Below are 23976 nucleotides of genomic sequence, written 5' to 3' on the forward strand. Positions count from 1 at the left end.
CGGGCTGCGGAGGTGGCAGCGAGTGACACCGAGCGTCAAAAAGTCCCCGCGGGGACTTCCTTCCTGCCCGCAGCCTCTGCAGCTTCCTGCCGAGGGAGGAGGCGACACAGTGGGGGGCACCCCCCCGACACCCAGGGGGCAGGGACCGGGGTGGGGGATGAAGTGGGCAGCAAGCCCTTGGGCACCCCACTTGGTGCTGGGCACCGCGCTGGGCACCTCGATGGAGCCTGGCACCTGGCCGCTCCCGCCCCCTCCCGCGCAGAGGGTACCGCGATGCTCTGCCAGGGCATCCCAGCCCCCACCCTGCCTGGGTGCTGCCCACATGCCCCTGCGCCCCCCCCCCACCTTCACCCCCTCGCTGGGACCCTCCCTGCCCCACTCAGGGCCCTGCTGGGTTGGGCTCAGCCTCCTCGCCCCTGCCCTACCCCAGGGTGCCAGCGGCGCCGTCGGGGGCAGCGTGGGGCTGGGCACGTTCCTGGCGCTGGTGCCACGCAGGGTACCCAGCAGAGGATGTGGCCAGGCCTGGCAGCCACCCCTGGTTGCTTTATTGCCTTTCTGCTGCTCAAACCAGGAGGAGAAACTTGGGGGGCCGGGAGAGGCAAGGCAGGGAAGGGCACCCTGTGCCCAGGCACAGGCACAAGGGCACCAGGGCCCCTCCTCGGTGATGCCTCAGTGGCTTTGTCCCCGTGCCAGGGCTCTTCGCTGGTCCCAGCCCCTGGAGTTTGGGGGAGGGGGTGGGGGGAAGGGGAGGGGGGGCAAAGAGACTCCCTGGGACAAACCTGGCACGAAGTGACGCTTGTGCCACTGTGCCAGCCCGGGGTGCCAGGCAGCTCACCAAGCCGCAGCCACCCCGCCAGCCCTGTGCTGGGGCTGCTGGCTGCTGTGGCGCCGCCGCTAGCGGTGGCCTGAGCCCAGCCACTGCCGGTGCCGGTGCCGGTGCCGGTGCGGGAGGGAAGGGGTTACAGCTCCGGTCCCCGACGGCTCCGGCCGGCCCCCGACCGCTCCGGCCGCCCCGCCGAGGGTCCCTCCCCGACGTCCTTCAAGCTCCCGCCCGCCCCCGGGCTGCAGGAGCTCAGGGCACGGCCAGTCCCCTCCCGCCCGGTCACCTCCACACCCACCGAGGACACCGCAGAGGCTGCCACCAGCCCCCCAGGCTCCCCGGCGACCCCTCCCGGCTCTCCTCGGACCCCTCCTCCCCCCGCGGCACTGGCTCCTTGCTGGCCAAACGAGCAGCGTGGTCCTGGAGAAGGTTTGGTTTGGTCCTGTGGACCTCTGGGCACCCTCCAGGTCTCCTCTGATCCCCCTGAGGCACTGACTCCTTGCTGGCCAAACGAGCAGCGTGGTCCTGGTGCAGGTTGGGTTGGACTTGGTTTAGTTGGGGGGGGGGGTTGAGGGGGGCTTGGGGGGGGGGGTAGCTTGATTTGGTTTGGTTGGGTTGGGTTTTGTTTGGTTTGATTTAGTTTGGTTTGATTTGGTTGAGTTGGGTTGGGTTGGGTTGGGTTGGATTTGGTTTGGTTGGGTTGGGTTGGATTGGTTTGGTTGGGTTGGGTTGGATTGGTTTGGTTGGGATGTGTTGGATTTGGCTTGGTTGGGTTGGATTGGATTTGGCTTAGTTTGGTTGGGTTGGATTTGGTTTGGTTGGGTTGGATTTGGCTTGGTTTGGGGTTGGATTTGGTTTGGTTGGGTTGGATTTGGCTTAGTTTGGTTTGGTATGGTCATGTTGTTTTGGATTGGATTTGGTTTGGTTGGGCTGGATTTGCTTGGGTTTGGTTTGGTTGGATTTGGTTGGGTTGGATTTGGTTTAGTTGAGTTTGGGTTTGGTTTGGCTGAATTTGTTTTGGTTGGGTTTAGTTGGGTTGGGTCTCATTGGGTTGGGTTTGGTTGGATTGGGTTGGTTTGGCTAGATTGGGTTTGGTTTGATTTTGTTGGTTTGGGTTTGGTTTGATTTGGTTTGGTTGGGTTGGGTTGGATTGAATTGGATTGGGTTGGGTTGGCTAGATTGGGGTTGGTTTGATTTTGTTGGGTTTGGTTGGATTAGATTTGGATTGGTTGGGTTTGGTTGGATTAGATTTGGATTGGTTGGGTTTGGTTGGATTAGATTTGGATTGGTTGGGTTTGGTTGGATTAGATTTGGATTGGTTGGGTTTGGTTGGATTAGATTTGGATTGGTTGGGTTTGGTTGATGAGCTTTAGCTGTCCCCTCCTACAGCCCAGCACTGGGCACAGACCTGCCTGGGGACTGGGATGGGACAGAACAGAATGGATGGGATGGCTGGGATGGGATGGGATGGGATGGCTGGGATGGGATGGGATGGGATGGGATGGGAGCCACCCTCCCCACCCCACGCTCCATCCTTTCCGCTGTGCACCCAACACCAGTTGCTAAGTGCAGGGAGTTTCCTCCCTCTCCAGTTTCCTCCCTCTCAGACGCTCCAGAGCCGCCGTGCCTGTGCCTGTGCCCGTGCCGTGCCGTGCCGTGCCCAGCCGTGCCCTGCCCGTGCCGTGCCACATCCCCTCTGTGCCACATCCCGCTCCAGCTGCCCCCCTCCCCCTTTTCCCCAGCTGCTCACGCTGGCCGCGGCGGGGAGCCCGGAGGCGCCGATGCCGGCGAGCCTCACCTTCAGCCTCTGGGACTATGGAGTCTTCAGCCTCATGCTGCTGATCTCCACCGGCATTGGCCTCTTCCACGGCCTGGCCAAGGGCGGCCAGCAAACCACGGAGGATTTCTTCACGGGGGGGCGCCGGATGTCGGCTCTGCCCGTGGGGCTCTCGCTCTCTGCCAGCTTCATGTCGGCCATCCAGGTGCTGGGGGTGCCGGCGGAGTCCTACCGCTACGGAGCCAAATTCCTCTGGATGTGCTTTGGGCAGCTGCTCAACACCTTCCTCACCTCCCACCTCTTCCTCCCTGTCTTCTACCGCCTGGGGCTCACCAGCACCTATGAGGTGGGCATGGGGTGGGGGGTGGGAGGGGAGCGGGATGGGGGCACACACATCCTGCTCCAAGCGCTGGGCTGGCCCCAAGGAGCTGCCCATCCTGCTCCCCGCGCTGGGCTGGCCCCAAGGAGTTGCCCATCCTGCTCCGAGCGCTGGGATGGTCCCAAGGAGCTGCCCATCCTGCTCCCCGCGCTGGGGTGGTCCCAAGGAGCTGCCCATCCTGCTCCGGGCGCTGGGCTGGTCCCAAGGAGCTGCCCATCCTGCTCCGGGCGCTGGGATGGTCCCAAGGAGCTGCCCATCCTGCTCCGGGCGCTGGGATGGCCCCAAGGAGTTGCCCATCCTGCTCCGAGCGCTGGGCTGGTCCCAAGCAGCTACCCCTTTCTGTCCGCAGTACCTGGAGCGGAGGTTCAGCAGGAGCGTGAGGCTGTGCGGGACCCTGCAGTATGTGGTGGCCACGGTGGGTGCCCGCGGGGCAGGGGGTGGGATGGGGGCAGCGGGGACGTGGGGCAAGGGATTCGGCGCTGGATCCTTGGGAAGCCTCCTCGTGTTTTCCCGGGGCTTGTGTTTTGCATGGCTCGGAGCAGAGAGCTCCTGCCGGCAGCTCTGTTTGCAGCGCAGTCCTCCGGCTTGTTGTGCTTGGGCAGCACCACCGCGCTGCGTCCTTGGCCCCGCGGGCAGCTGTGCCCTGCCCGCGGTACCCGCGGTGCCCGTGGTGCCTTACCGTGCCGGTGGGATGGGTGCTCGTCAAGACAGAGCTCTGAGTGTCTGTCTCAGCCCTGGGTGCCCATCGAGACCTCTGGGTGCTCAGCTCAGCCCTGGGTGTCCACTGAGTCCTCTGGCTACCCATTTCAGTCCTGGGTGCCCATGAAGATCTCTGGGTGCCTATCGAGACCCTTAGGTGTTCAGCTTAGCCCTGGGTGCCCATTGAGACCCTTCGATGCCCATCTCAGCCCTGGGTGCCCATTGAGACTTGTGGGTGCTCTGCTCGGCTCATCCCTGGGTGCCCCTCGAGTCCTCTGGGTGCCTATTGAGACCCCTGGGTACCTATCAAGACCCTTAGGTGCTCATCTCAGCCCTGGGTGCCCATTGAGATCCTTGGATGCCCATTGAGATCCTCGGATGCCCACTGAGACCCCTGGATACCTATCTCAGCCCTGGGTGCCCATTGAGACCCCTGGGTGCCCATTGAGACCCCTGGGTATTTTCCATGGCACAGAGCACGCAGCTCCTGCTGGGAGCCCTGTTTGGAAGGAAACCTCTCCCTCGTTGTGCTTTGGCAGCACCACCACACTTTGTCCTTCTCCCCGTGGGCAGCTGTCCCCTTGTCCGGTGCCCACGGGTGCCCACAGAGCTGGTGGCATGGGGCACTGACCCCCTCCCTCCCTCCTCTTCCCCCAGATGCTCTACACCGGGATCGTCATCTACGCCCCAGCCCTGATCCTCAACCAAGGTGCAGTGGGGGCTGCTCCCCCCTGCCTTGGGAACACCTGCCCCCCCCTCGCCCCCCACCGTGCCACCCCAGGTGGTGTTGGCACCCCCTGGGGCTCTGCCCAGCGCCTTCTCTTCTCCTTCAGTGACCGGTTTGGACATCTGGGCGTCGCTGCTCTCCACGGGGGTCATCTGCACCTTCTACACCACCATAGTGAGAGGGGAGCGGAGCGCAGGGGGAGGGAGGGAGGTCCTAGGGGGAGGTCCTCTGGGGTGTCCCCAAATGTTCCCCGACTCCGTCTGCCGCAGGGTGGGATGAAGGCTGTCATCTGGACCGACGTCTTCCAGGTCTTTGTGATGCTCGCCGGCTTCCTGGCCGTCATCATCCGGGGGGCGCTGCTGGTGGGGGGTCCCAGCGCCGTGCTGACCATCGCCGCCAACGGCTCCAGGCTCAACTTCGGAGAGTCAGTGGGGCTGGTGTCCCCTTCCCTCCCCTTCCCCCCCAACCCTTGGGGTGCCCCAGCTCACACACCCCCACCCCCTCCCCGCTGCCTCCTTCCTCACCGTAGCCCTGTGCGCTCCCTCCCCCTGCCCCAGCTTCAACCTGGACCCCCGGAGCCGCTACACGGTGTGGACCTTCCTGGTGGGGGGGACCTTGGTCTGGCTCTCCATGTACGGAGTCAACCAAGCCCAGGTGCAGCGCTACGTGGCCTGCAGGACCGAGCGGGAGGCCAGGCTGTGAGTCCCGCCGGGGATCCGCTGGGTCCTGCCCCGCGGGGGCTGGGGGAGGGAGCAGCAGCTCTTGAAGTGGGGCAGGGGAGGGGGAAGGGAGCCGGGAGGGAGGGGGGAGGTGGCCGCACGGCAGCAGGGCCCCCCTCAGGTCCCGGCGTGGCCCCTGCAGCGCTCCATGGATGTCGCGTTTGCACGGACCCTGCACCCTGCAGGGACCCTGCCGGGACCCTGCACCACTCTGTGGCATTGCATGGACCCTGCACCCTTGCATGGACCCTGCAGGGTCCCTGCACCACTCTGTGGCATTGCATGGACCCTGCACCCTTGCATGGACCCTGCAGGGTCCCTGCACCACTCTGTGGCATTGCATGGACCCTGCACCCTGCAGGGACCTTGCAGGGCCCCTGCACCACTCTACGGCCATTGCATGGACCCTGCACCCTGCAGGGACCCTGCACCACTCTATGGCATTGCATGAACCCTGCACCCTTGCATGGACCTTGCAGGGACCCTGCACCCTTCTGTGGATGTTGCATGGACCCTGCACCCACCCCTGCATGGATGTTGCATGGACTCTGCACCACTGAATGCAGCCTGCATGAACCCTGCACCCTTGTATAGATCTGGCACCCCTGCATGGACCCTTGCTTGGACCCTGCACCCCTGTACTAATCCTGCATCCTTGCACAGCTCCTCTACCCCTGCACCAATCCTGCACCCTTGCACAGCTCCTTTACCCCTGCACCAGTCTTGTACTCTTGCATGGACCTGCACCAACCCTGCACCCTCACCCAGCTCCTGCACCAATCCTGCACCCTCACCCAGCTCCCTGCACGGACCCTCGGTGGGGACCCTGCCCCCTTGCTTGGACCCTGCCCGGACCTCGCCCCCCCGGCAGGGCCCCTCGCAGGGCTTCTTTCTCCCTGCACGGAGCCTACCTGAACCCTGCACCTTGGCAGGGCCCCTGGGCCCCCCCCGGCCCGGGCTGCACTCAGCTGGGTGCCCCCCCGCAGGGCACTGCTGGTGAACCAGCTGGGGCTGTTCTGCGTGGTGGGCAGCGCAGTGCTCTGTGGCCTTGTGATGTTTGCCCTCTACCAGCACTGTGACCCCCTCCTGGCCGGCTACATCTCGGCTCCCGACCAGGTACCAGCCTCCCCCCACCCCCGGGCACCAAGCCCCACACACACCCCCACCCCGGCTGCCCACCGAGGCCCCTAGGTTACCCAGTGAGATCTGAGGCTGCTCAGCTGAGCCCTGGGTGCCCAGCGAGACCTCTGGGTGCCCATTGAGACCCCTGGGTGCCCAGCGAGACCCTTGGGTACCCAGCGAGACCCCTGGGTGCCTATTGAGACTCCAGGGTGCCCATCTCAGCCCTGGGTGCCCATTGAGACCCCTGGGTACCCATCAAAGCCCCTGGATGCCCATTGAGACCCCCCAGGTGCTCAGTTCTGCCCTGGGTGCCCATCTCAGCCTGGTGTGCCCACTGAGACTCCTGTGTGCCCATTGAGACCCCTGGGTGCCCATCTCAGCCCTGGGTGCTCATCAAGAGCTCTGGGTGCCCATTGAGACCCCTGGGTGCCCATTGAGACCCCCCAGGAGCTCAGTTCAATCCTGGGTGCCCACCAAGATCCCTGGGTGCCCATCTCAGCCCTGGGTGCCCATCTCAGCTCCATTTCTGGGTCTGGGATCCCCCAGGGTGCTGTGCCCCCCCCAAGCCTGGCACAACCACTTTGCCCCCCCCAGTACATGCCCTACCTGGTCCTTGACATCTTCCAGACGTCGCCAGGGGTGCCAGGGCTGTTCCTGGCCTGTGCCTACAGCGGGACCCTCAGGTGAGGTTGGGGGCACCCTGAGGGGCATCCCCCCCACCCCATGCCACCCACCCTCAGCTGAGCACTGGGGTTGAGCTGTGCCACCTGCCCCTGCCCCAGCACTGCCTCCACCAGCATCAATGCCATGGCTGCTGTCACCCTCGAGGACCTGCTCAAGCCCAGGCTGCCCAGCCTGGCACCACGGCGGCTGGCACTCATCTCCAAGGGGCTGTGTGAGTGGGCACCAGGGCTGGGCTGGGCCATGCAGTGCCATCTGTGCCATGCCTTGCTACGCCATCCTGTGCCATGCCAGCTCATGCTATGCTGTGCCATCTGTGCCATGCCTTGCTACTCCATCCTGTGCCATGCCAGCTCATGCCATGCTGTGTCAATCCATGCCACAACACCCCAGCCTCATGCCATGCTGTGCCCTGCCCCTCCAGACTCTGCTGTGCCATGCCATGCCATGCTAACCAGACCTGCAACATGGCATCTCATGCCATGCCATGGTATGCCAGCCTGTGATGTGCCCTGGCATTCCATGCCATGCTACACCACCCGGTGCCATGCTCTGCCATGTCATTCCATGCTATACTGTGCCACTTCACTCTGTGCCATGCCATGCCATCCTATGTGGCCTGTCCTGTGCCAGGCCATGCTGTGCCACACTCCTCCATCCTGTGGTGCCAAGCTGTGCTGTGCCATGCTGTACCATACTGTGCCAGGCCATGCTGTGCCATACTCTGTCACACTCTGCCATGCCATGCTGTGCCATGCTATGCTGTGCCATATTGTGTCACACTCTGCCATGCTGTGCCAGGCCATACCACACTATGCCATGCCATGCTGTGCCAAGCTGTGCCAGACCAAGCTACACTGTGCTGTGCCATGCTGTGCTGTGCCACGCTGTGTCACTCTATGCCATGCCATTCTGTGCCATGCTGTGCCCCACTCTGTCCTGCTGTGCCACCCCCTGCCCTGCTGTGCCGTGCCAAGCCTCTGAGCCTCTCCCCTCTCGCCCACAGCTCTCCTCTATGGCACCTCCTGCATCACGGTGGCAGCCCTGGCATCGCTGCTGGGCGGGGGGGTGCTGCAGGTGAGCCCTCAGCACCCACAGCCTCATCCTGCTCACCCCCTGCCCCCTCTCCCCGGCTCTCCCTTCCCCCTCCCACCCCCGCTCCGGTGCCCCCCAGCTGTGCCCAGCCGAGCAGGACCCTGCCGCACGCCGCTGGGCACCGGAGAGCCCTTGAGCCGGGGGCGAGCCGAGGGGGCTGGGGCAGTGCCAAGCTCCATCCTCCTCCTCCTCACCCCTCCCTGCTCCCCACCCCCCCATCCCCCGTGCCCCCCCAGTGCCAAGGAGGGGGCGGTTGGCACACTTCGGGTGCCCTTCCAGGGCTCCTTCACCGTCATGGGGGTGATCAGCGGCCCCCTGCTGGGGGGCTTCGTCCTGGGCATGTTCGTGCCGGGCTGCGGCACCGGCGTGAGTCGGGGGGGGGGGGGGGGGGGGGAGGGCGGTGTGGGCATGAGTGCCAGGCTGGGGGGGGTCTGGGGGTGCAGCACAGCCCTGAGTCCTTGGGGAGGGTCTGGGGCGGGGGGGGGTCTGAGTCCTGGTGGGAATTGGAGGCCTGGGGAGGGCTTTTGGGGGTGCAGCACAGCACAGCCCTGAGCCTGGAGGGGTCTGGGGGTGCTGGGGGTGCAGAGTTGAGTCCCAGGCGAGGGGAAGGAAGGTTTTGGGGTACAGCAAAACCCTGAGTTCTGGAGGGGAGGGTTTTGGGCTCAGCCTCAAATCCTGGGTGGGGTCTGGGGGTGCAGGGATGAGGTCCAGGGGGGGAGGTTTGGGGGGGGGTCAGCCTTTGGGGGTGCAGCTCAGCCTGGAGTCCTGGGGGCAGGCTGGGGGTGCAGGGGTGAGTCTCGGGGGGGGAAGGGGAGGAGGGGCTGGGGGTGCAGCACAGCCTTAAGTCTTGGGGGGGATTAGGGTGGGGGTCCCCAGGGGTCCTGCTCACCCCCAGGCTGTTTGGACTCCCCCTTCCCTCTACCACAGGGGGTCCTGGGGGGCCTGGCTGCTGGCTTTGCCCTCTCCTTCTGGGTGGCAGTGGGGGGCACCCTGTACCCCCCCAGCGCGGGCACCATGGGGGTGCTGCCCACCTCCAGAGCCCTCTGCCCCCCACACAACCTCACTGCTGGCACCAACAGCACCCTGGGCCTGGCACCCCTGCACCCCCCCACCCCAGCAGGGTGAGAGGGGAGGGGAGGGGAGGGGAGGGGAGGGGAGGGGAGGGGAGGGGAGGGGAGGGGAGGGAAGGGGAGGGGAGGGGAGGGGAGGGGAGGGGAGGGGAGGGGAGGGAGGGAAGGGAAGGGAAGGGAAGGGAAGGGAAGGGAAGGGAAGGGAAGGGAAGGGAAGGGAAGGGAAGGGAAGGGAAGGGAAGGGAAGGGAAGGGAAGGGAAGGGAAGGGAAGGGAAGGGAAGGGAAGGGAAGGGAAGGGAAGGGAAGGGAAGGGAAGGGAAGGGAAGGGAAGGGAAGGGAAGGGAAGGGAAGGGAAGGGAAGGGAAGGGAAGGGAAGGGAAGGGAAGGGAAGGGAAGGGAAGGGAAGGGAAGGGAAGGGAAGGGAAGGGAAGGGAAGGGAAGGGAAGGGAAGGGAAGGGAAGGGAAGGGAAGGGAAGGGTCACAGACTGCTGTCCCCACCCTGTGTCCCCACCCTGCTGTCTCTGCTGCCCCAGGCCCCCTCTCCTTGGGGACTTCTATGCCATCTCCTACCTGTACTATGGAGCTCTGGGGACCCTCACCACGGTGCTGGGGGGGATCCTGCTTAGCTCCCTTCCAGGTAAGCAAGGGGTCGAGGTGGGGGGACATGACCCAACTCTGGGGGGTGTCCCCTCCCCACCTCAACCCCACAGCCCCTCCCCAAGACCCTCCCCCCTTTTCCAACAGGGCCAAGCAAGCGGCGGCAGCTGCCCCCCGGGGTGCTGTGGTGGGACATCACCAGGCAGACGTCCTCAGTGTCCCCCACGGGCACCAAGACCCCCGGGGAGGAGCCCCCTGGCAAAGCTGAGGCCCCCCAGGTGCTACCAGAGAGTCTGGATGGGGAGGAGGGTCCCCACCGGGGCCCCCCCGAGCCTGCCACTGCCACCGACCTGCTGCTGCGGGAGAGCCACGTGTAGGGCACCCTGGGGGCACACAGAGGGGTGGCCTGGCCAGGGTGGGGACCCCGGGGTGGGGGATGGACACCCCACTGCCCCCCTGCCCCCAATAAAGGTGGAGCTGAGCAGGGGAAGAGCTTGTCCTAAGTTGGGGGCTGCAGGTGCTGGAACGTGGGGGACACACAGGGAGGGTGAAGGTGACCCCTGCCCACCATGGTGCCAGTGGGCAGTGCCCTGCTGAGCCTCACAGCACCACACAGAATGGAGGGGTGGGAAGGGAGCTCTGGAGAGCATCCTCCTGCCAGGGCAGGGCACATCCAGGCAGGGTTTGGATGCCTCCAGGGGTAGAGACTCCAGCACCTCCCTGGGCAGCCTGCTCCAGGCCTCCACCACCCTTCAGTCACAGAAGTTCCTCCTCATGTTCAGATGCAGCTTCTGATGGGCAAGTTTGTGCCCACTGCCCCTTGGCCTGGCACTGGGCACCACTGAACAGAGCCTGGTGCCACCCTGCTGACAGCCACCCTTGAAGTGTTGCTCAGCACTGATCAGATCCCCCTCAGGCTGCTCTTCTCCAGCCTAAAGCCCCAATGCTCTCAGCCTGTCCCCACCAGAGAGGTTCCACTGCCCTCAGCACCTTGGCAGCCCTTTGCTGTGCCCTCTCCAGCCACTCCCTGACCTCCTTGAGCTGGGGAGCCCAGACCTGGCCCCAGGCCTCCAGCTGTGGCCTCACCAGGGCAGAGCAGAGGGGCAGGAGACCCTCTCCTGACCTGCTGGCAGGAGACTCTCCCTTGGCCTTGGTGCCCCCAGGATGCCATTGGCCTCTTGGCCACGCCCTGCTAAGCCCCGCCCACTCCGTGGGAAAACGAGCCATGCCCATCTAAGCCCCACCCATTGTGCAACAGCTCCACAGTGCTCAGCCACGCCCCTCAGGTGGGCATCAGGCCACGCCTTGCTAAGCCCCACCCCCTCGTGTGACAAGGGACCACACCCTGCTAAGCCCTGCCCCCATGTGAGGATGGATCATGACCTCTTAAGCCCCACCCACCCATGTGATGAGCCACTCCTTTTGAAGCCCCACCCATCACGTGGCAGCTCCGCCCTGTTAAATTACACACAACACACCGGGACAATGAGCCACGCCCCATTGAACCCCGCCCACCAGGTGGCAGTCCCCGCCTCCTAAGCCCTGCCCATAGAGCGACACAGGGCCCGGCCCGGCTAAGCCCCGCCCATCAGCTGACGACAGCGCTAAGCCACGCCCATCACGGCTCGGCCGCGCCACGTTATGGGCGCCGCCATCTTTGTGCCGGGCAGGGGAGGGAAGGCAGAGCGTGGGCTGCAGAGGTCTCCCTCGGTCTTTGCGCTGCCGCCAATCAATCAACCAATCAATCAATCAATCAATCGGGCGCTGCCACTCGTTCCGCTTTTGTCCTTCGGTTCGCCGCTGTTCCTCGCCGGGACCTGTCGGCCGCGGCGCGGGCAGCGCAGGGCGTTGCCCTCAACAAAGATGGCGCCGGCGGGACGCGAGCCTCCGGCCCGGCCTCGCCCCCGCCCGTTCCGCCGGCGCCGCCGCGCGCGGCCGTGACGCAGGAAGCGCGCGACGGGCGCAGCGGCCGGGCCCGGGTAGGAGCGGAGCCGGGCGGCGCGCGGCAGGCCGCGGGCGCGGCCTCGGCGGGGGCGAGGAGGGGACCCGGAGGGGAGGGCAAGGGCGGAAGAGGACGGAGCGGGGGGGGGGGAAGGGCTGGGGGCGGGCGGGGGCGGGGAGAGGCCGGGGAGGGGAAGCTGCTCCTTTGCCGGGCAAGAGGGGAAGGGTAGCCCGCGGGATGCTCTGTCGTGGCAGGGCATGGTCGCGGCACTCGGTCACGACAGGGGAGGGTCGCGGGATGCTCTGTCGTGGCAGAGGGAGAGGGGAAGGCTGTGTCCTGGCGAGGGAGGGCCGGGGGAGCGCTGCGCCAGGCTGCGAGCCGTGCTGGGGACGCTGTGACAGCTCCGCCGCGCCCCTGGGCAAACCTGCCCCAGGCTTCCACCACCCTCCCGGCGCAGAGCTTGTTCCTAGCACCCAACCCGAGTCTGCTCTGCTCCAGTTTCAAACCGCTGCCTCTCCTCCTCTCGCTGCAGGCCTTTGGGAACAGTCCCTCTGCAGCCTTCCTGTAGCCCCCAGCAGGGACTGAAATGCAGCTCTGAGGTCTCCCTGGAGCCTTCTCCAGGCTGCACAGCCCCAACCCTCCCAGCCTGTGCCCACAGCAGAGGTTCTGCAGCCCTCTGCTTATCTCTGTGGCCTTCTCTGGACCCTCCCCATCAGCTCCAGGTCCTTCTTGTGCTGGAGGTCCCAGATTGGCCCCAGCCCTGCAGGTGAGGTCTCCCCAGAGCAGAGCAGAGGGGCAGGATCCTCCCTCCAGCTCTGGCCACACTGCTTTGGCTGCAGCCCAGGCTGCCCTTGGCCTCCTGTGCTGCCAGTGCCCAGTGCTGGCTCCTGCCCAGCTGCTCCCCCACCAGCACCCCCAAGGCCTTCCCTGCAGGGCTGCTCTCAACCTCATCCCCCACAGCCTGGACTGAGAGTGAGGATTGCCCCAACCTAGCTGCAGGACCTTGCCCTTTGCCTTCCTGACCCTCAGCCACCTCTGCAGCCTGGCCAGGTCCCTCTGCCTGGCTCCCATCCTGGCCTTCACTCTTATCAACAAGGCTGCATTTCTGTACCAGCAAGCAGGCTGTGATGCAACATTTTGTGCTCCTCCTTCCTCTTCCCTTCCTTCCTCCTTGCTCCCCCTCCTTCCTTCCTTCCTTCCTCCTTGCTCCCCCTCCTTCCTTCCTTCCTTCCTTCCTGCTCCCCTTCCTTCCTTCCTTCCTTCCTGCTCCCCCTCCTTCCTTCCTTCCTTCCTGCTCCCCCTCCTTCCTTCCTTCCTCCTTGCTCCCCCTCCATCCTTCCTTCCTTCCTTCCTGCTCCCCCTCCTTGCTTCCTGCTCTGCCAGCATCCATCCTGCTCCCCTCCATCCCTTTGGACCCAGCATCACCAGAAGAGGCTTTTTTTGGCTTGCAGGGTGATGCAACTGAGGAGCAGCAGCCCAGCAGCTTAATTAGTGGCTCCAGCACAAATTAATTAGGCAGCAGTGACTGTCCCCTGCTGAGGATCTGGGGCAGGGTGAGCAAAGATCCTCCTGGGTGAGCTGGGAGAGTGCTGGGCCTGTGCTGCCCAGGGTCATTAAACAGGGTGAGGCAAGAAGGAAAGGGCTGTGAGCTGCTCCTGCTTCCTGGGGTGCCTCTGACCCCAAAAACCAGGCCCAGGCCCTCAATTCCAGCTGTTCCTGCTTGCTGGGGTGACAGTGGCCCTGAGATCCAGGACCAGGATCTGAATCCCAGTTGCTTCTGCTTCCTAGGGTGCCACTGACCCCAAAATCCAGGGACAGGGTCTGACTTCCAGCTGCTCCTGCTTGCTGGGGTAACAGTGACCCTGAGATCCAGGGCCAAGATCAAACTCCCAGCACTTCCTGCTTCCTGGAGTGGCAGTGACCCCAAAACCCAGAGTGTCAGTGACCCTAAAACCCAGGGCAAGGATCTGACTCCAGCTGTTCCTGCTTCCTGGGGTGGCAGAGAGCCTGAGATCCAGGGCCAGGCTGTAATTCCAGCTGCTCCTGCTTGCTGGGGTGCCACTGACCCCAAAATCCAGGGCAGGGATCTGAATTCCAGCTGTTCCTGCTTCCTGGGGTGACAGTGACCCCGAGATCCAGGGCCAGGATTTAAGTTCCAGCTGTTCCTGCTTCCTGGGGTGACAGAGAGCCTGAGATCCAGGGCCAGGATCTGAATTCCAGCTGGCAAGGACCTAGCTCCAGGCTGTTCCTGCTTCCTGGGGTGGCAGTGACCCCAAAACCCAGGCCCAGGCTCTCAATTCCAGCTGCCTCTGCTTGCTGGGGTGATACTGACCCCAAAACCCAGGCCCAGGCTCTCAGTCTCAGCTGTTCCTGATTCTTGGGGTGACAGTGACCCTGAGATCCAGGGCCAGGCTCTGAATCCCAGCTGGCAAGGACCTAGCTCCAGGCTGTTCCTGCTTCCTGGGGTGACAGTGACCCCAACATCCAGGCCCAGGCTCTGATCCAGATCCAGCTCTGGTTCAGGACCTAGCTCCAGGCTGTTCCTGCTTCCTGGGGTGACAGTGACCCCAACATCCAGGCCCAGGCTCTGATCCAGATCCAGCTCTGGTTCAGGACCTAGCTCCAGGCTGTTTCTGCTTCCTGGGGTGACAGTGACCCCAAAACCCAGGCCCAGGCTCTGATCCAGATCCAGCTCTGATTCAGGACCTAGCTCCAGGCTGTTTCTGCTTCCTGGGCTGGCCGTGAGCCCGAACCCCCGGCCCCAGGCTGTCAGTCCCAGCGCTTCCTGCTTCCTGGAGGGGTAAGAGTGGGCCCCAGGGGAGCTCAGCCTCTTGCTTTTGTCTCCCCAGAGCACCCTGAGTGATGCCCAAGAAGTTCCAGGGGGAGAACACCAAGTCGGCTGCTGCCCGCGCGAGGAGAGCTGAGGCCAAGGCAGCAGCCGATGCCAAGCGGCAGCAGGAGCTGGAAGATGCCTACTGGAAGGATGAAGACAAACACGTGATGAGGAAGGAGCAGAGGAAGGTAGAAAGGTCCTCCCTGGCTGCTCCCTCCCCTCACCAACCCCCCCTCAGATCCACAGCAGCCCCTGCGGAGCAGCTGGGAGCAGCCAGGCAGAGAGGGACCTGGGCAGCAGCTGGGCATGAGGCAGCAGGGGGGCAAGGAGGCCAAGGGCATCCTGGCCTGCAGCAGGAGCAGGGAGCTCATCCTGCCCTGTGCTCAGCACTGCTGAGGCCACACCTGGAGTCCTGTGTCCAGCTCTGGGCTCCTCAGGTCAGGAAAGAGGTTGAGCTGCTGGAAGGTGTCCAGAGAAGGGCAACAAAGCTGGGGAGGGGTCTGGAGCACAGCCCTGGGAGGAGAGGCTGAGGGAGCTGGGGTTGCTCAGCCTGCAGAAGAGGAGGCTCAGGGGAGACCTTCTTGCTCTCTGCAACTCCCTGCAGGGAGGTTGGAGCCAGGTGGGGCTTGGGCTCTTCTCCCTGGCAACCAGCAGCAGAACAAGAGGACACAGTCTCAAGCTGTGCCAGGGGAGGTTCAGGCTGGAGGTGAGGAGAAAGTTCCTCACAGAAGGAGTAATTTGCCACTGGGATGTGCTGCCCAGGGAGGTGGTGGAGTCCCAGCCCCTGGAGGTGTTCAAACAGGGCTTGGATGTGGCACTTGGAGCCATGGGTTAGCTGTCAGGAGGTGTTAGGGGTTAGGTTGGGCTTGATGGTCTCTGAGGTCTTTTCAACCTGGTTGATTCTATCCAGATTCTCCTCCTCCCCCCCTCCCCTTGGTCTTCAGACCTTGGCCTCTGCCTTGGTTTGGGGGCAGGAGAAGTTGAAGTTGTGGCTCCTGTGGGAAAGGTAAAAAGCAAGCTGAGGGTGGGAGGAAGGAGGAGGAGCTGGGAGGTGCAGCTCAGAAAGCTGAGGGAGCTCAAGAGGCTTCCTGAGGGAGGCAGTGGAAGCCTGGATGTTGGAATCAGTCAGAGCTGGAGGCAGGTCAGGGATCAGGAACTTGGCTGCAGGGCTTGAGGCTTGGCCAAGCAGTTCTTTGGGCTTTGTCTTTCCCTCCTCTCCCTCCCTCCTGCTTCTCCCTCCTCTCCCTCCCTCCTGCCTCTCCCTCCTCTCCCTCCCTCCTGCCTCTCCCTCCTCTGCCTCCCTCCTGCCTCTCCCTCCTCTGCCTCCCTCCTTCCTTCTTGCCAACTTCTGCCTCCCTGGGTGTGCAATAAATGGAGCCCTCTTTGGGGCTCTTTCTGGGTTATTTGGTTAACCTCTTCCTGCCTAGGTGAGAACTCAGCTGAGGGGGAGCTGGGGTGCAGCTGAGGTGGTGCTGAGGTGGTGGAGGGGGAGCTGAGGTGGAGCTGAGGTGGATCTGGGGTGGTGCTGAGGTGGAGCTGGGGTGGTGCTGAGGTGGTGCTGGGGTGGAGCTGGGGTGGTTCTGAGGGGGTTCCTCTGCCTTGGTGCTGTCAGTGGGGGTTGCAGCAGGGGGTTGCAGCAGGGGCTTGCTGGCAGGGTGGGCAGGATGCCAAGGTGTCCCCCATGCCCTCCAGAGCTGGGTGCTGGCATCACCTGCCCGAGCTCAGGCCTCAGATGGGGCCTGCTGGGTGGCAGCTGGAGCTCTGGGAGCTCTGCCCCTTCCCAGTCCCCTTAATGCTGCCTAATTGTTCCCTGCAACAAGGACTCATTATTGCTCTGCTTAAGGCTTGGCCACCAGTGACCTACTTGAGTGAGCTTCCAAAACAGGCATGGGGCAGGGGAGAGGCTTGGAGAGAGAGAGAGAGAGAGAGGGGAGCCAAGCCCTGAGCTGTGGGAGCCTCACACTGCAAAGCCAGGGCCCCAACTCCACAGCCTCAGGCTGCTCTCTGGAGGCACCACTGAGGTGGTTCCCACTCAGCACCTCAAGCACCTCCTCTGCTGTGATCTTTGGGTCTGAACTTCACCCTTCCCAGCCCTTTCCAGCCCTTCTCATCTCACTTCTTCCCAGTCCTTCCCTGTTCCTCCCAGCCCTTCCCAGCCCTTCTTGGTTCTTCCCACCCCTTCCCAGCCCTTCCCAGCTCTTTCCTGCCCTTTCCAGCTCTTTCCAGCCCTTCTCATCTCACTTCTTCTCAGTCCTTCCCTGTTCCTCCCAGCCCTTCTTGGTTCCTCCCAGCCCTTCCCAGCTCTTCCCAGCCTTTCCCAACTCTTCTCAGCCCTTTTCAGCTCTCCCCACCCCTTCCCAGCCCTTCCCATCTCACTTCTCAGGTCCTCCCAGCCCTTGTCACCAGTCCCTCCCCAGCTCTCCTGGAGCCCTTCAGGTACTGGAAAGCTGCTCTGAGGTCTCCCTGGAGCCTTCTCTTCCCCAGTCTGCACAGCCCCAGCTCTCCCAGCCTGTCCCCACAGGGGAGGTTCTGCAGCCTCTGATCCTCTCTGTGGCCTCCTCTGGAGCCTCTCCAGCAGCTCCAGGTCCTCCCTGTGCTGGGGGCCCCAGAGCTGGAGGCAGTGCTGCAGGTGGGGTCTGAGCAGGGCAGGGCAGAGGGGCAGAATCCCCTCCCTGTGCTGCTGCTCTCCCTGCTCTGGCTGCAGCTCAGCACCACTGAGCAGAGTCTGGCCCCAGCCTCTTGCCCCCCACAGCTCCTTCAGCTCCCCTCTGGGGCTGCTCTGCTCCAGGCTCAACAGCCCCAGGGGCTCTCAGCCCTTTGCTGCTCACAGAGGTGCTGAGCAGACCTGGATGTGAGCAGCTGCAGGGGAAACCTGAGTGTGGAGCTTGGTGCAGGCCTTGTGACCAAGCTCTGCTGGTGCCAGCTCCCTGGCTCCCCACAAATAGCAACTCAGCTGCAAATGCCAGAGAGCAGGCAGGAGCTGACCCCAGCAGCTGGGGAGGGAGGACCTGGAGGTGTCCCACAGCTCCCAGTGGGAGGAAGGCTCTGAGCCCCTGGAAGAAGTCTGTGAGCCCCATGAGGAAAGCTCTGAGCCCCTGGAAATGGTCTCTGAGCCCCAGGAGGAAGTCACTGAGCCCCTGGAAGAAGTCTCTGTGCCCCAGGAGGAAGGCTCTGTGCCATGGGAAGAGGTCTCTGTGCCCCTGGAAGAAGGCTCTGAGCCCCTGGAAGAAGTCTGTGCCCCATGAGGAAGGCTCTGAGCCCCTGGAAATGGTCTCTGAGCCCTAGGAGGAAGTCTCTGAACCCCTGCAAATGGTCTCTGAACCCCAGGAGGAAGTCATTGAGCCCCTGGAAGAAGTCTCTGTGCCCCAGGAGGAAGGCTCTGTGCCATGGGAAGAGGTCTCTGAGCCCCTAGAGGGAAGGCTGTGGGCCATGGGGTGCAGGCTGTGGGCCATGGGGTGCAGGCTGTGGGCCATGGGGTGCAGGCTCTGGGCCATGGGGTGCAGGCTCTGCTCTGCAGGTTTCTTTGCCCTGGCACAGTACCAGGATCCTGCTCTGCTGCTTCTCTTGCTAGGACAGAGGCCAAGGGGCTCAAAGTGGCAGCCAGGAGGTTGGAGCTGAGCAGGAGGAGAAAGTTGTTTGGTGTGAGGCTGCTGGAGGCCTGGAGCAGGCTGCCCAGAGAGGTTGTGGAGAGCTTCCAAACCCCCACCTGGGCACTGTGCCCCTGGGCAGGCTGCTGTGGGAGCCCTGCTGGGGCAGGGGGGGGTTGGGTGAGCTCCAGAGCTGCCTTCCCACCCAGACCCTGCTGGGATTTGTGTGTGAGCAGCAGCAGCAGCAGCAGAGGCTGTGGCAGGAGGCAGGGGCAGGATTGGGCAGGTTGGGGTAGGAGCCACTTGAGAGCCAAGCAGCCAGGTGAGGTTCAGGAGGCTGTTGAGCACCAGGGGAACCTGAACTGTTCCACAGCTTGAGAGGTGCAAGGGAGAGGCAGGGTGGGGGGAGGGGGGAGGAGGAGGACCCAAAACCTCCTCAAAACACAAGAGCAAAGCTCCCAAAGCCTTGAATCAAAGCACACAGCCCCAGGCTGCTCCTCTGGCTAGGACCAAGGCCAGGTGGAGGGGAGGAAGAGAAGGAAAACTTCACCTCCCTCCCACTGGCAGCAGCTGGGGCCAAGGCTTGGGGGGGGGGGGGTGGGGAGGAGGATGGAAGGAAGCCATGAAAGGGCTGAAGGCTTGATTCCAAGTGGCAGCTCTCAAATCCTTGGTCATTAGTGGCAGCTCCTGGAGACACAAAAGCCTCAGGCAGTGGCCCCCGGGGGGGTGGATTTCAAAGGGCAAACTCCCTGCTTGCAGGCCCTGGCAGCTCCCTGCCCTGCTGCTTTCCCCTCAGGGCCTCCTCCCTCTGGTAAAGGTTGAGTAAACAACTCTGCTCCCTGGCCCACAGGAGGAGGAGGAGGAGGAGGAGGGGGGATGGTCACTCCTGGAGGAAGGAGGGTGGGAGGGGAAGGAGAGGAGAGGTTCAGAGAGGAGAGGAGGAGAGGAGAGAGGGAGAGGGTGGCTGTGACTTCTTATGTATTCACAGAGTGCAGCAGGTTGGCAGGGAGCCTCCAAGGGCAGCTTGGCCAAGCCCCTGCAGGCAGCAGGGACAGCTCCAGCCAGAGCAGGCTGCACAGGGACACAGCCAGGCTGAGCCTGAAGGGCTCCAGGGATGGAGCCTCAACCACCTCCCTGGGCAGCCTGTGCCAGTGTCTCCCAACCCTCCCTGTGCAGAGCTTCCTCCTGCTGTCCAGCCTCACCCTGCCCTGCTCCAGTTCCAAACCATTGCCCCTCAGCCTATCCCCACAGCCCCTCCTGAGCAGTCCCTCCCCAGCCTGCCTGCAGCTCCCTGCAGATACTGCAGTGCAGCTCCGAGGTCTCCCTGGAGCCTTCCCCAGGCTGCACAGCCCCTGCAGGTCAGCAGCCAGCCTCTCCCTGTGTGCTGAGGTGAGCTCAGGGCTGTGTTATCTCCACTGCTCCCATCCCAGCTTGGGTGGTGTGCTCTCCCTCCAGCTGGTGAAGGGCTCGAGGTGGAGGTGACTTGGTGCTTTCTGCCTTCCAGGAGGAGAGGGAGAAGCGGAGGCTGGAGCAGCTGGAGCGCAAGAAGGAGCTGCAGCGCCTGCTGGAGGAGGAGGACTCCAAGCTGAAGGGGAAGTCACCCAAGCAGGGCACCCCAGGCAAAGTCACCAGGGCCCAGATCGAGGAGAGCATCAAGAAGGAGCAGCAGCAGAAGGAGAGCACAGAGACAGGTCTGGGGGTAGCACAGAAAGGCTCTGAAGGCCGTGGGGGTAAGGGGTGGAGAGGGAAGGAGTTGGGCTGGGGCTGCTCCTTCCTCTCCTGCTGCTGTTTGGAAGCAGGAGCTGACTGCAGGCTGCCCTGCCCTGCCCTGCCCTGCCCTGCCCTGCCCTGCCCTGCCCTGCCCTGCCCTGCTCTGCCCTGCCCTGTCTGTGGCTGACACCCAAAGAGGGGACAAAGAATCACAGAATTGTCAGGGCTGAAAGGGACCTCAAGGCTCAGCCAGTCCCAACCCCCCTGCCATGGGCAGGGACACCTCACACCACAGCAGGCTGCTCACAGCCACCTCCAGCCTGGCTGCAAACACCTCCAGGGCTGAGGCTTCCACCACCTCCCTGGGCAGCCTGTGCCAGGCTCTCACCACCCTCCTGGGGAACAACTTCTTCCTCACATCCAATCTGAATCTCCCCACTTCTAGTTCTGCTCCATCCCCCCCTGACACACTCACAAGTCCCTCCCCAGCTTTCTTGGACCCCCCTGCAAGGCCACAATGAGGTCTCCTCAGAGCCTTCTCCTCTCCAGCCTGCACAGCCCCAGCTCCCTCAGTCTGTCCTCACAGCAGAGCAGCTCCAGCCCTCTGCTCATCCTCCTGGCCCTTCTCTGGGCACCTTCCAGCACCTCCAGAGCCTTCCTGGCATAGAAGGCTCCAGAGCTGTCACCATGAGCTGGAGGAGCAGGGCTGCCAGGGGCAGCTTCTCTTCTCTCCCAGGACTGGCACTGAGGTTGCTCAGCAGGGAGCTTTGGGGAGCTCCTCTCCTGAGGCTGGACTCGATGCTGATGGCTCTGCCTTTGCCCTCTGCTTGCACAGTGGAGAAGGAGAAGACTCACTTGGAGGTGCCCTTGGAAGAGAACATCAACAGGAGGAGTTTGGAGGAAGGATCAGTGGAGGCCAGGACAATTGAAGATGCCATTGCTGTCCTCAGGTAGGTGGCTGCAGCACTGTGGTGTTCTCCTTTGGAAGCTGTCACTGTCCTCAGGAGAGACCTGGGGACATTCCCATCCCCACCACTGGCTCCTGAGAGGGAGAGCAGGACACATCCCCTGCCCTCATGCTCACAGCAGCACAGGGTGGAGGGGTGGGAAGGGAGCTCTGGAGAGCATCCAGTCCAACCCTCCTGCCAGGGCAGGGGCACCTGGAGCAGCTCACACAGGAACACATCCAGGTGAGCTTGGAAGGCTCCAGAGATGGAGACTCCACCACCTCCCTGGGCAGCCTGCTCCAGGGCTCCAGCATCCTTCAGCTCCTCCTCCTGTTTCCATCTTCTCTGGAGGGTGTTTCAGGAGGATGTGAGGAAGCAGCACAGTTTGGGGGGGGGTGGGGGGTGGAGGTTCTGCTTTATCAGCTGAGCTCCTCCCTGGGCACCTGGTTGTGCTCCCCCTGCCCCAGTGAGCTTCCCCCCCTGGAATCCTGCAGCCAGGTCTGGGCTCCCCAGTTCAAGGGGGGCAAGGATCTGCTGGAGAGAGTCCAAGGGAGGGCTGCAGGGGTGGAGGAGAGGCTGAGAGCCCTGGGGGTGGTCAGTGTGGAGAGGAGGAGGCTGAGAGGGGATCTGATCAATGTCTATCAATGGCTGAGGGCTGGGGGTCATGGGGGAGGGGGGTTCTGTCTGAGGGGGTGGGTGTCTGTCTGAGGGGGGTGTCCGAGCTGGGTGGGGGTCTGAGGGGGGTGGGTGTCTGTCTGAGGGGGGTGGGTGTCTGTCCAAGGCGGGTGTCTGAGGGTCTGTGTGAGGGCTGGGGGCTCACCCTGGGGGGGGGTCTGTGTGAGGGCTGGGGGCTCACCCTGGGGGGGGTCTGTGTGAGGGCTGGGGGCTCACCCTGGGGGGGGGTCTGTGCGAGGGCTGGGGGCTCCTTGAGGGGGGTGTCTGTCTGTGTGAGGGCTGGGGGCTCACTCTGGGGGGGTCTGTGTGTCTGTGTGAGGGCTGGGGGCTCACCCTGGGGGGGGTCTGTGTGAGGGCTGGGGGCTCACCCTGGGGGGGGTCTGTGTGTCTGTGTGAGGGCTGGGGGCTCACCCTGGGGGGGGGGGTCTGTGTGGGCTCACCCTGGGGGGGGGTCTGTGTGTCTGTGTGAGGGCTGGGGGCTCACTCTGGGGGGGTCTGTGTGAGGGCTGGGGGCTCACCCTGGGGGGGGGTCTGTGTGAGGGCTGGGGGCTCACCCTGGGGGGGGTCTGTGTGTCTGTGCGAGGGCTGGGGGCTCACCCTGGGGGGGGTCTGTGCGAGGGCTGGGGGCTCACCGGGGGTCCGTCTGTCTGTCTGTCTGTCTGCCCCGGCAGCGTCGCCGACGCCGACCGGCACCCGGAGCGCCGGCTGCGAGCTGCCTTCGGCGCCTTCGAGGAGCTGCACCTGCCCCGCCTCAAGCAGGAGAACCCCAACATGAGACTCTCCCAGCTCAAGCAGCTCCTCAAGAAGGAGTGGATGAGGTCCCCGGAGAACCCCATGAACCAGCGGCACAAAGCCTACAACAGCCACAAGTAGAGCGGCGGCCCCGGCCCGGCCCCGGCACCAGCACCGCCCCCAGCACCGCCCCCGGCACGGACACTGCGCTGCAGCTGCCAGCAGGAGCCCCCCGGAGCCTCCTCCCCACTTCAGGAGCTGGAGCTGCCAGCAGGAGCCCCCAGGAGCCTCCTCCCCCCTTCAGGAGCTGGAGCTGCCAGCAGGAGCCCCCCGGAGCCTCCTCCCCCCTTCAGGAGCTGCAGCTGCCAGCAGGAGCCCCCCGGAGCCTCATCCCCCCTTCAGGAGCTGCAGCTGCCAGCAGGAGCCCCCCGGAGCCTCCTCCCCCCTTCAGGAGCTGGAGCTGCCAGCAGGAGCCCCCCAGGAGCCTCCTCCCCCCTTCAGGAGCTGGAGCTGCCAGCAGGAGCCCCCCAGGAGCCTCCTCCCCCCTTCAGGAGCTGGAGCTGCCAGCAGGAGACACCCAGGGACCTCCTCCCCCCTTCAGGAGCTGGAGCTGCCAGCAGGAGCCCCCAGGAACCTCCTCCCCTTCTGCTTCCCTTCCCCACACCCCCTGGGGGGGTTTGGCTCTCTGCTGTCCTCATCCCCTCCAGCACAGCAGCCTGGCCCAGGCTGCCACCACCTTGATGCTTCCCCAAGTCCCTTTGGTGTCCAGCTGCTAAGTGACTTCCAGCCCCCCCTGAGGGGCAGCCTGTGGGGACCTCCACCTCCAATCAGCCACCTCACAGCCTTGGACCACCTGAGCCAAAGCACCTCCAGCCCTCTCCCTCTGCTGTGGTTGCTGCTCCAGGCCCTGGATTGCCCTGCAGGGAGGCACTTGAGAGCTCCTGGCAGTGTTGGGAGGCTCCAGCCTGGGACTGGTGTTGGTCACCTCCCTCTGGAGCAAGGAGGAGGAGGAAGCAGGATGGGAGAAGGAAGCTCCACGGTGTGGGGGGCAGGGAGAGGAAAGAACTTTCCACCCCCAAGGTGGGGGAAGAGGAGGAGCAGGGCCTTGGTTCTGCCTTGCCCAGGCAGGGCACTGGTGCCAGGCTCCTCTCTGTGACTTTCCTGGTGGCCTTGCCCACAGCTGCTGGCACAGGAGGGCTCCAGGAGGGGGAGGTCCCAGCCCCACCGCTGCTGGTGGAGTTTTAAGGCTGGGGGGGCAGGGGGCAGGTCTAATCCTAACCCCCCACAAGTACCCAACAGCGACCCCAAGGAGGGAAGCTGCTGCTGCTGCTCCTCCCATGGCTGCTTCCCCTCAGGATCAGGCCAGAGGCTGCCTGCTGGGCAAGGAGCTGGGAGGCTGTTGGCTGGACTGGAGGCCACCAGCTGGGTTGTGCCACCGCCCCTGCCCCCCTTCTGCCCCTGGGCTCCCCCTTGGCCCCAGCTCTGAGACCCCCTGGGAGGGCCAAGGGCTGGGTTAGCCCCAGCAGGGTCCTGCCCCTCACCTTCAGCAGGCTCCAGGGTTTCTTCTCCTCCCTCTCCCCTTCCACACATCTCCTGCTCTCCTCCTGGAGTTCTGCTCTCCTCCTGGAGTTCTGCTCTCCTCCTGGAGTTCTGCTCTCCTCCTGGAGTTCTGCTCTCCTCCTGGAGTGTCCTTCTGGAGTTCTCTTCCTCTCCTGGAGTCCTCCTGCTCCCCTCCTGGATTTCTGCTCTCCTTTTGGAGTCCTCCTTCTTGAGTGTCCTCCTGGAGTTCTCCTGCTCTCCTTTGGGGGGAGTCCTGGAGTCCTCCTGCTCCCCTCCTGGAGTCCTCCTGCTCCCCTCCTGGAG

General features: G+C 64.1%; 2 protein-coding genes across 3 annotated transcripts; both read left to right on the top strand.

The window, feature by feature from the left end:
- The first annotated feature begins 2566 nt into the window (after positions 1 to 2566).
- On the top strand, positions 2567 to 10138 carry SLC5A5 (solute carrier family 5 member 5). The gene is made up of 14 exons (XM_054175276.1): positions 2567 to 2943; positions 3326 to 3391; positions 4333 to 4384; positions 4509 to 4576; positions 4672 to 4826; positions 4960 to 5100; positions 6108 to 6237; positions 6838 to 6926; positions 7026 to 7138; positions 7931 to 8001; positions 8299 to 8389; positions 8915 to 9140; positions 9624 to 9727; positions 9835 to 10138. The coding sequence occupies exons 1-14, from the start codon at positions 2602 to 2604 to the stop codon at positions 10062 to 10064; spliced, it is 1878 nt and encodes a 625-aa protein (XP_054031251.1). The 5' UTR covers positions 2567 to 2601; the 3' UTR covers positions 10065 to 10138.
- A 1418-nt stretch (positions 10139 to 11556) lies between these two features.
- On the top strand, positions 11557 to 22271 carry CCDC124 (coiled-coil domain containing 124). 2 transcript variants are annotated; one of them, XM_054175274.1, is made up of 5 exons: positions 11557 to 11666; positions 14479 to 14650; positions 19554 to 19740; positions 20595 to 20709; positions 22053 to 22271. In XM_054175274.1, the coding sequence occupies exons 2-5, from the start codon at positions 14492 to 14494 to the stop codon at positions 22252 to 22254; spliced, it is 663 nt and encodes a 220-aa protein (XP_054031249.1). In that variant the 5' UTR covers positions 11557 to 11666; positions 14479 to 14491; the 3' UTR covers positions 22255 to 22271. The 2 variants fall into 2 exon arrangements, with proteins under 2 accessions (XP_054031249.1, XP_054031248.1); XM_054175273.1 differs by lacking the exon at positions 11557 to 11666 and adding an exon at positions 12990 to 13182.
- The last annotated feature ends 1705 nt before the right edge of the window (positions 22272 to 23976 follow it).

This window comes from Dryobates pubescens, chromosome 31, assembly GCF_014839835.1.
Source record: "Dryobates pubescens isolate bDryPub1 chromosome 31, bDryPub1.pri, whole genome shotgun sequence".
In the NCBI taxonomy this organism is placed as follows: Eukaryota; Metazoa; Chordata; class Aves; order Piciformes; family Picidae; genus Dryobates; species Dryobates pubescens.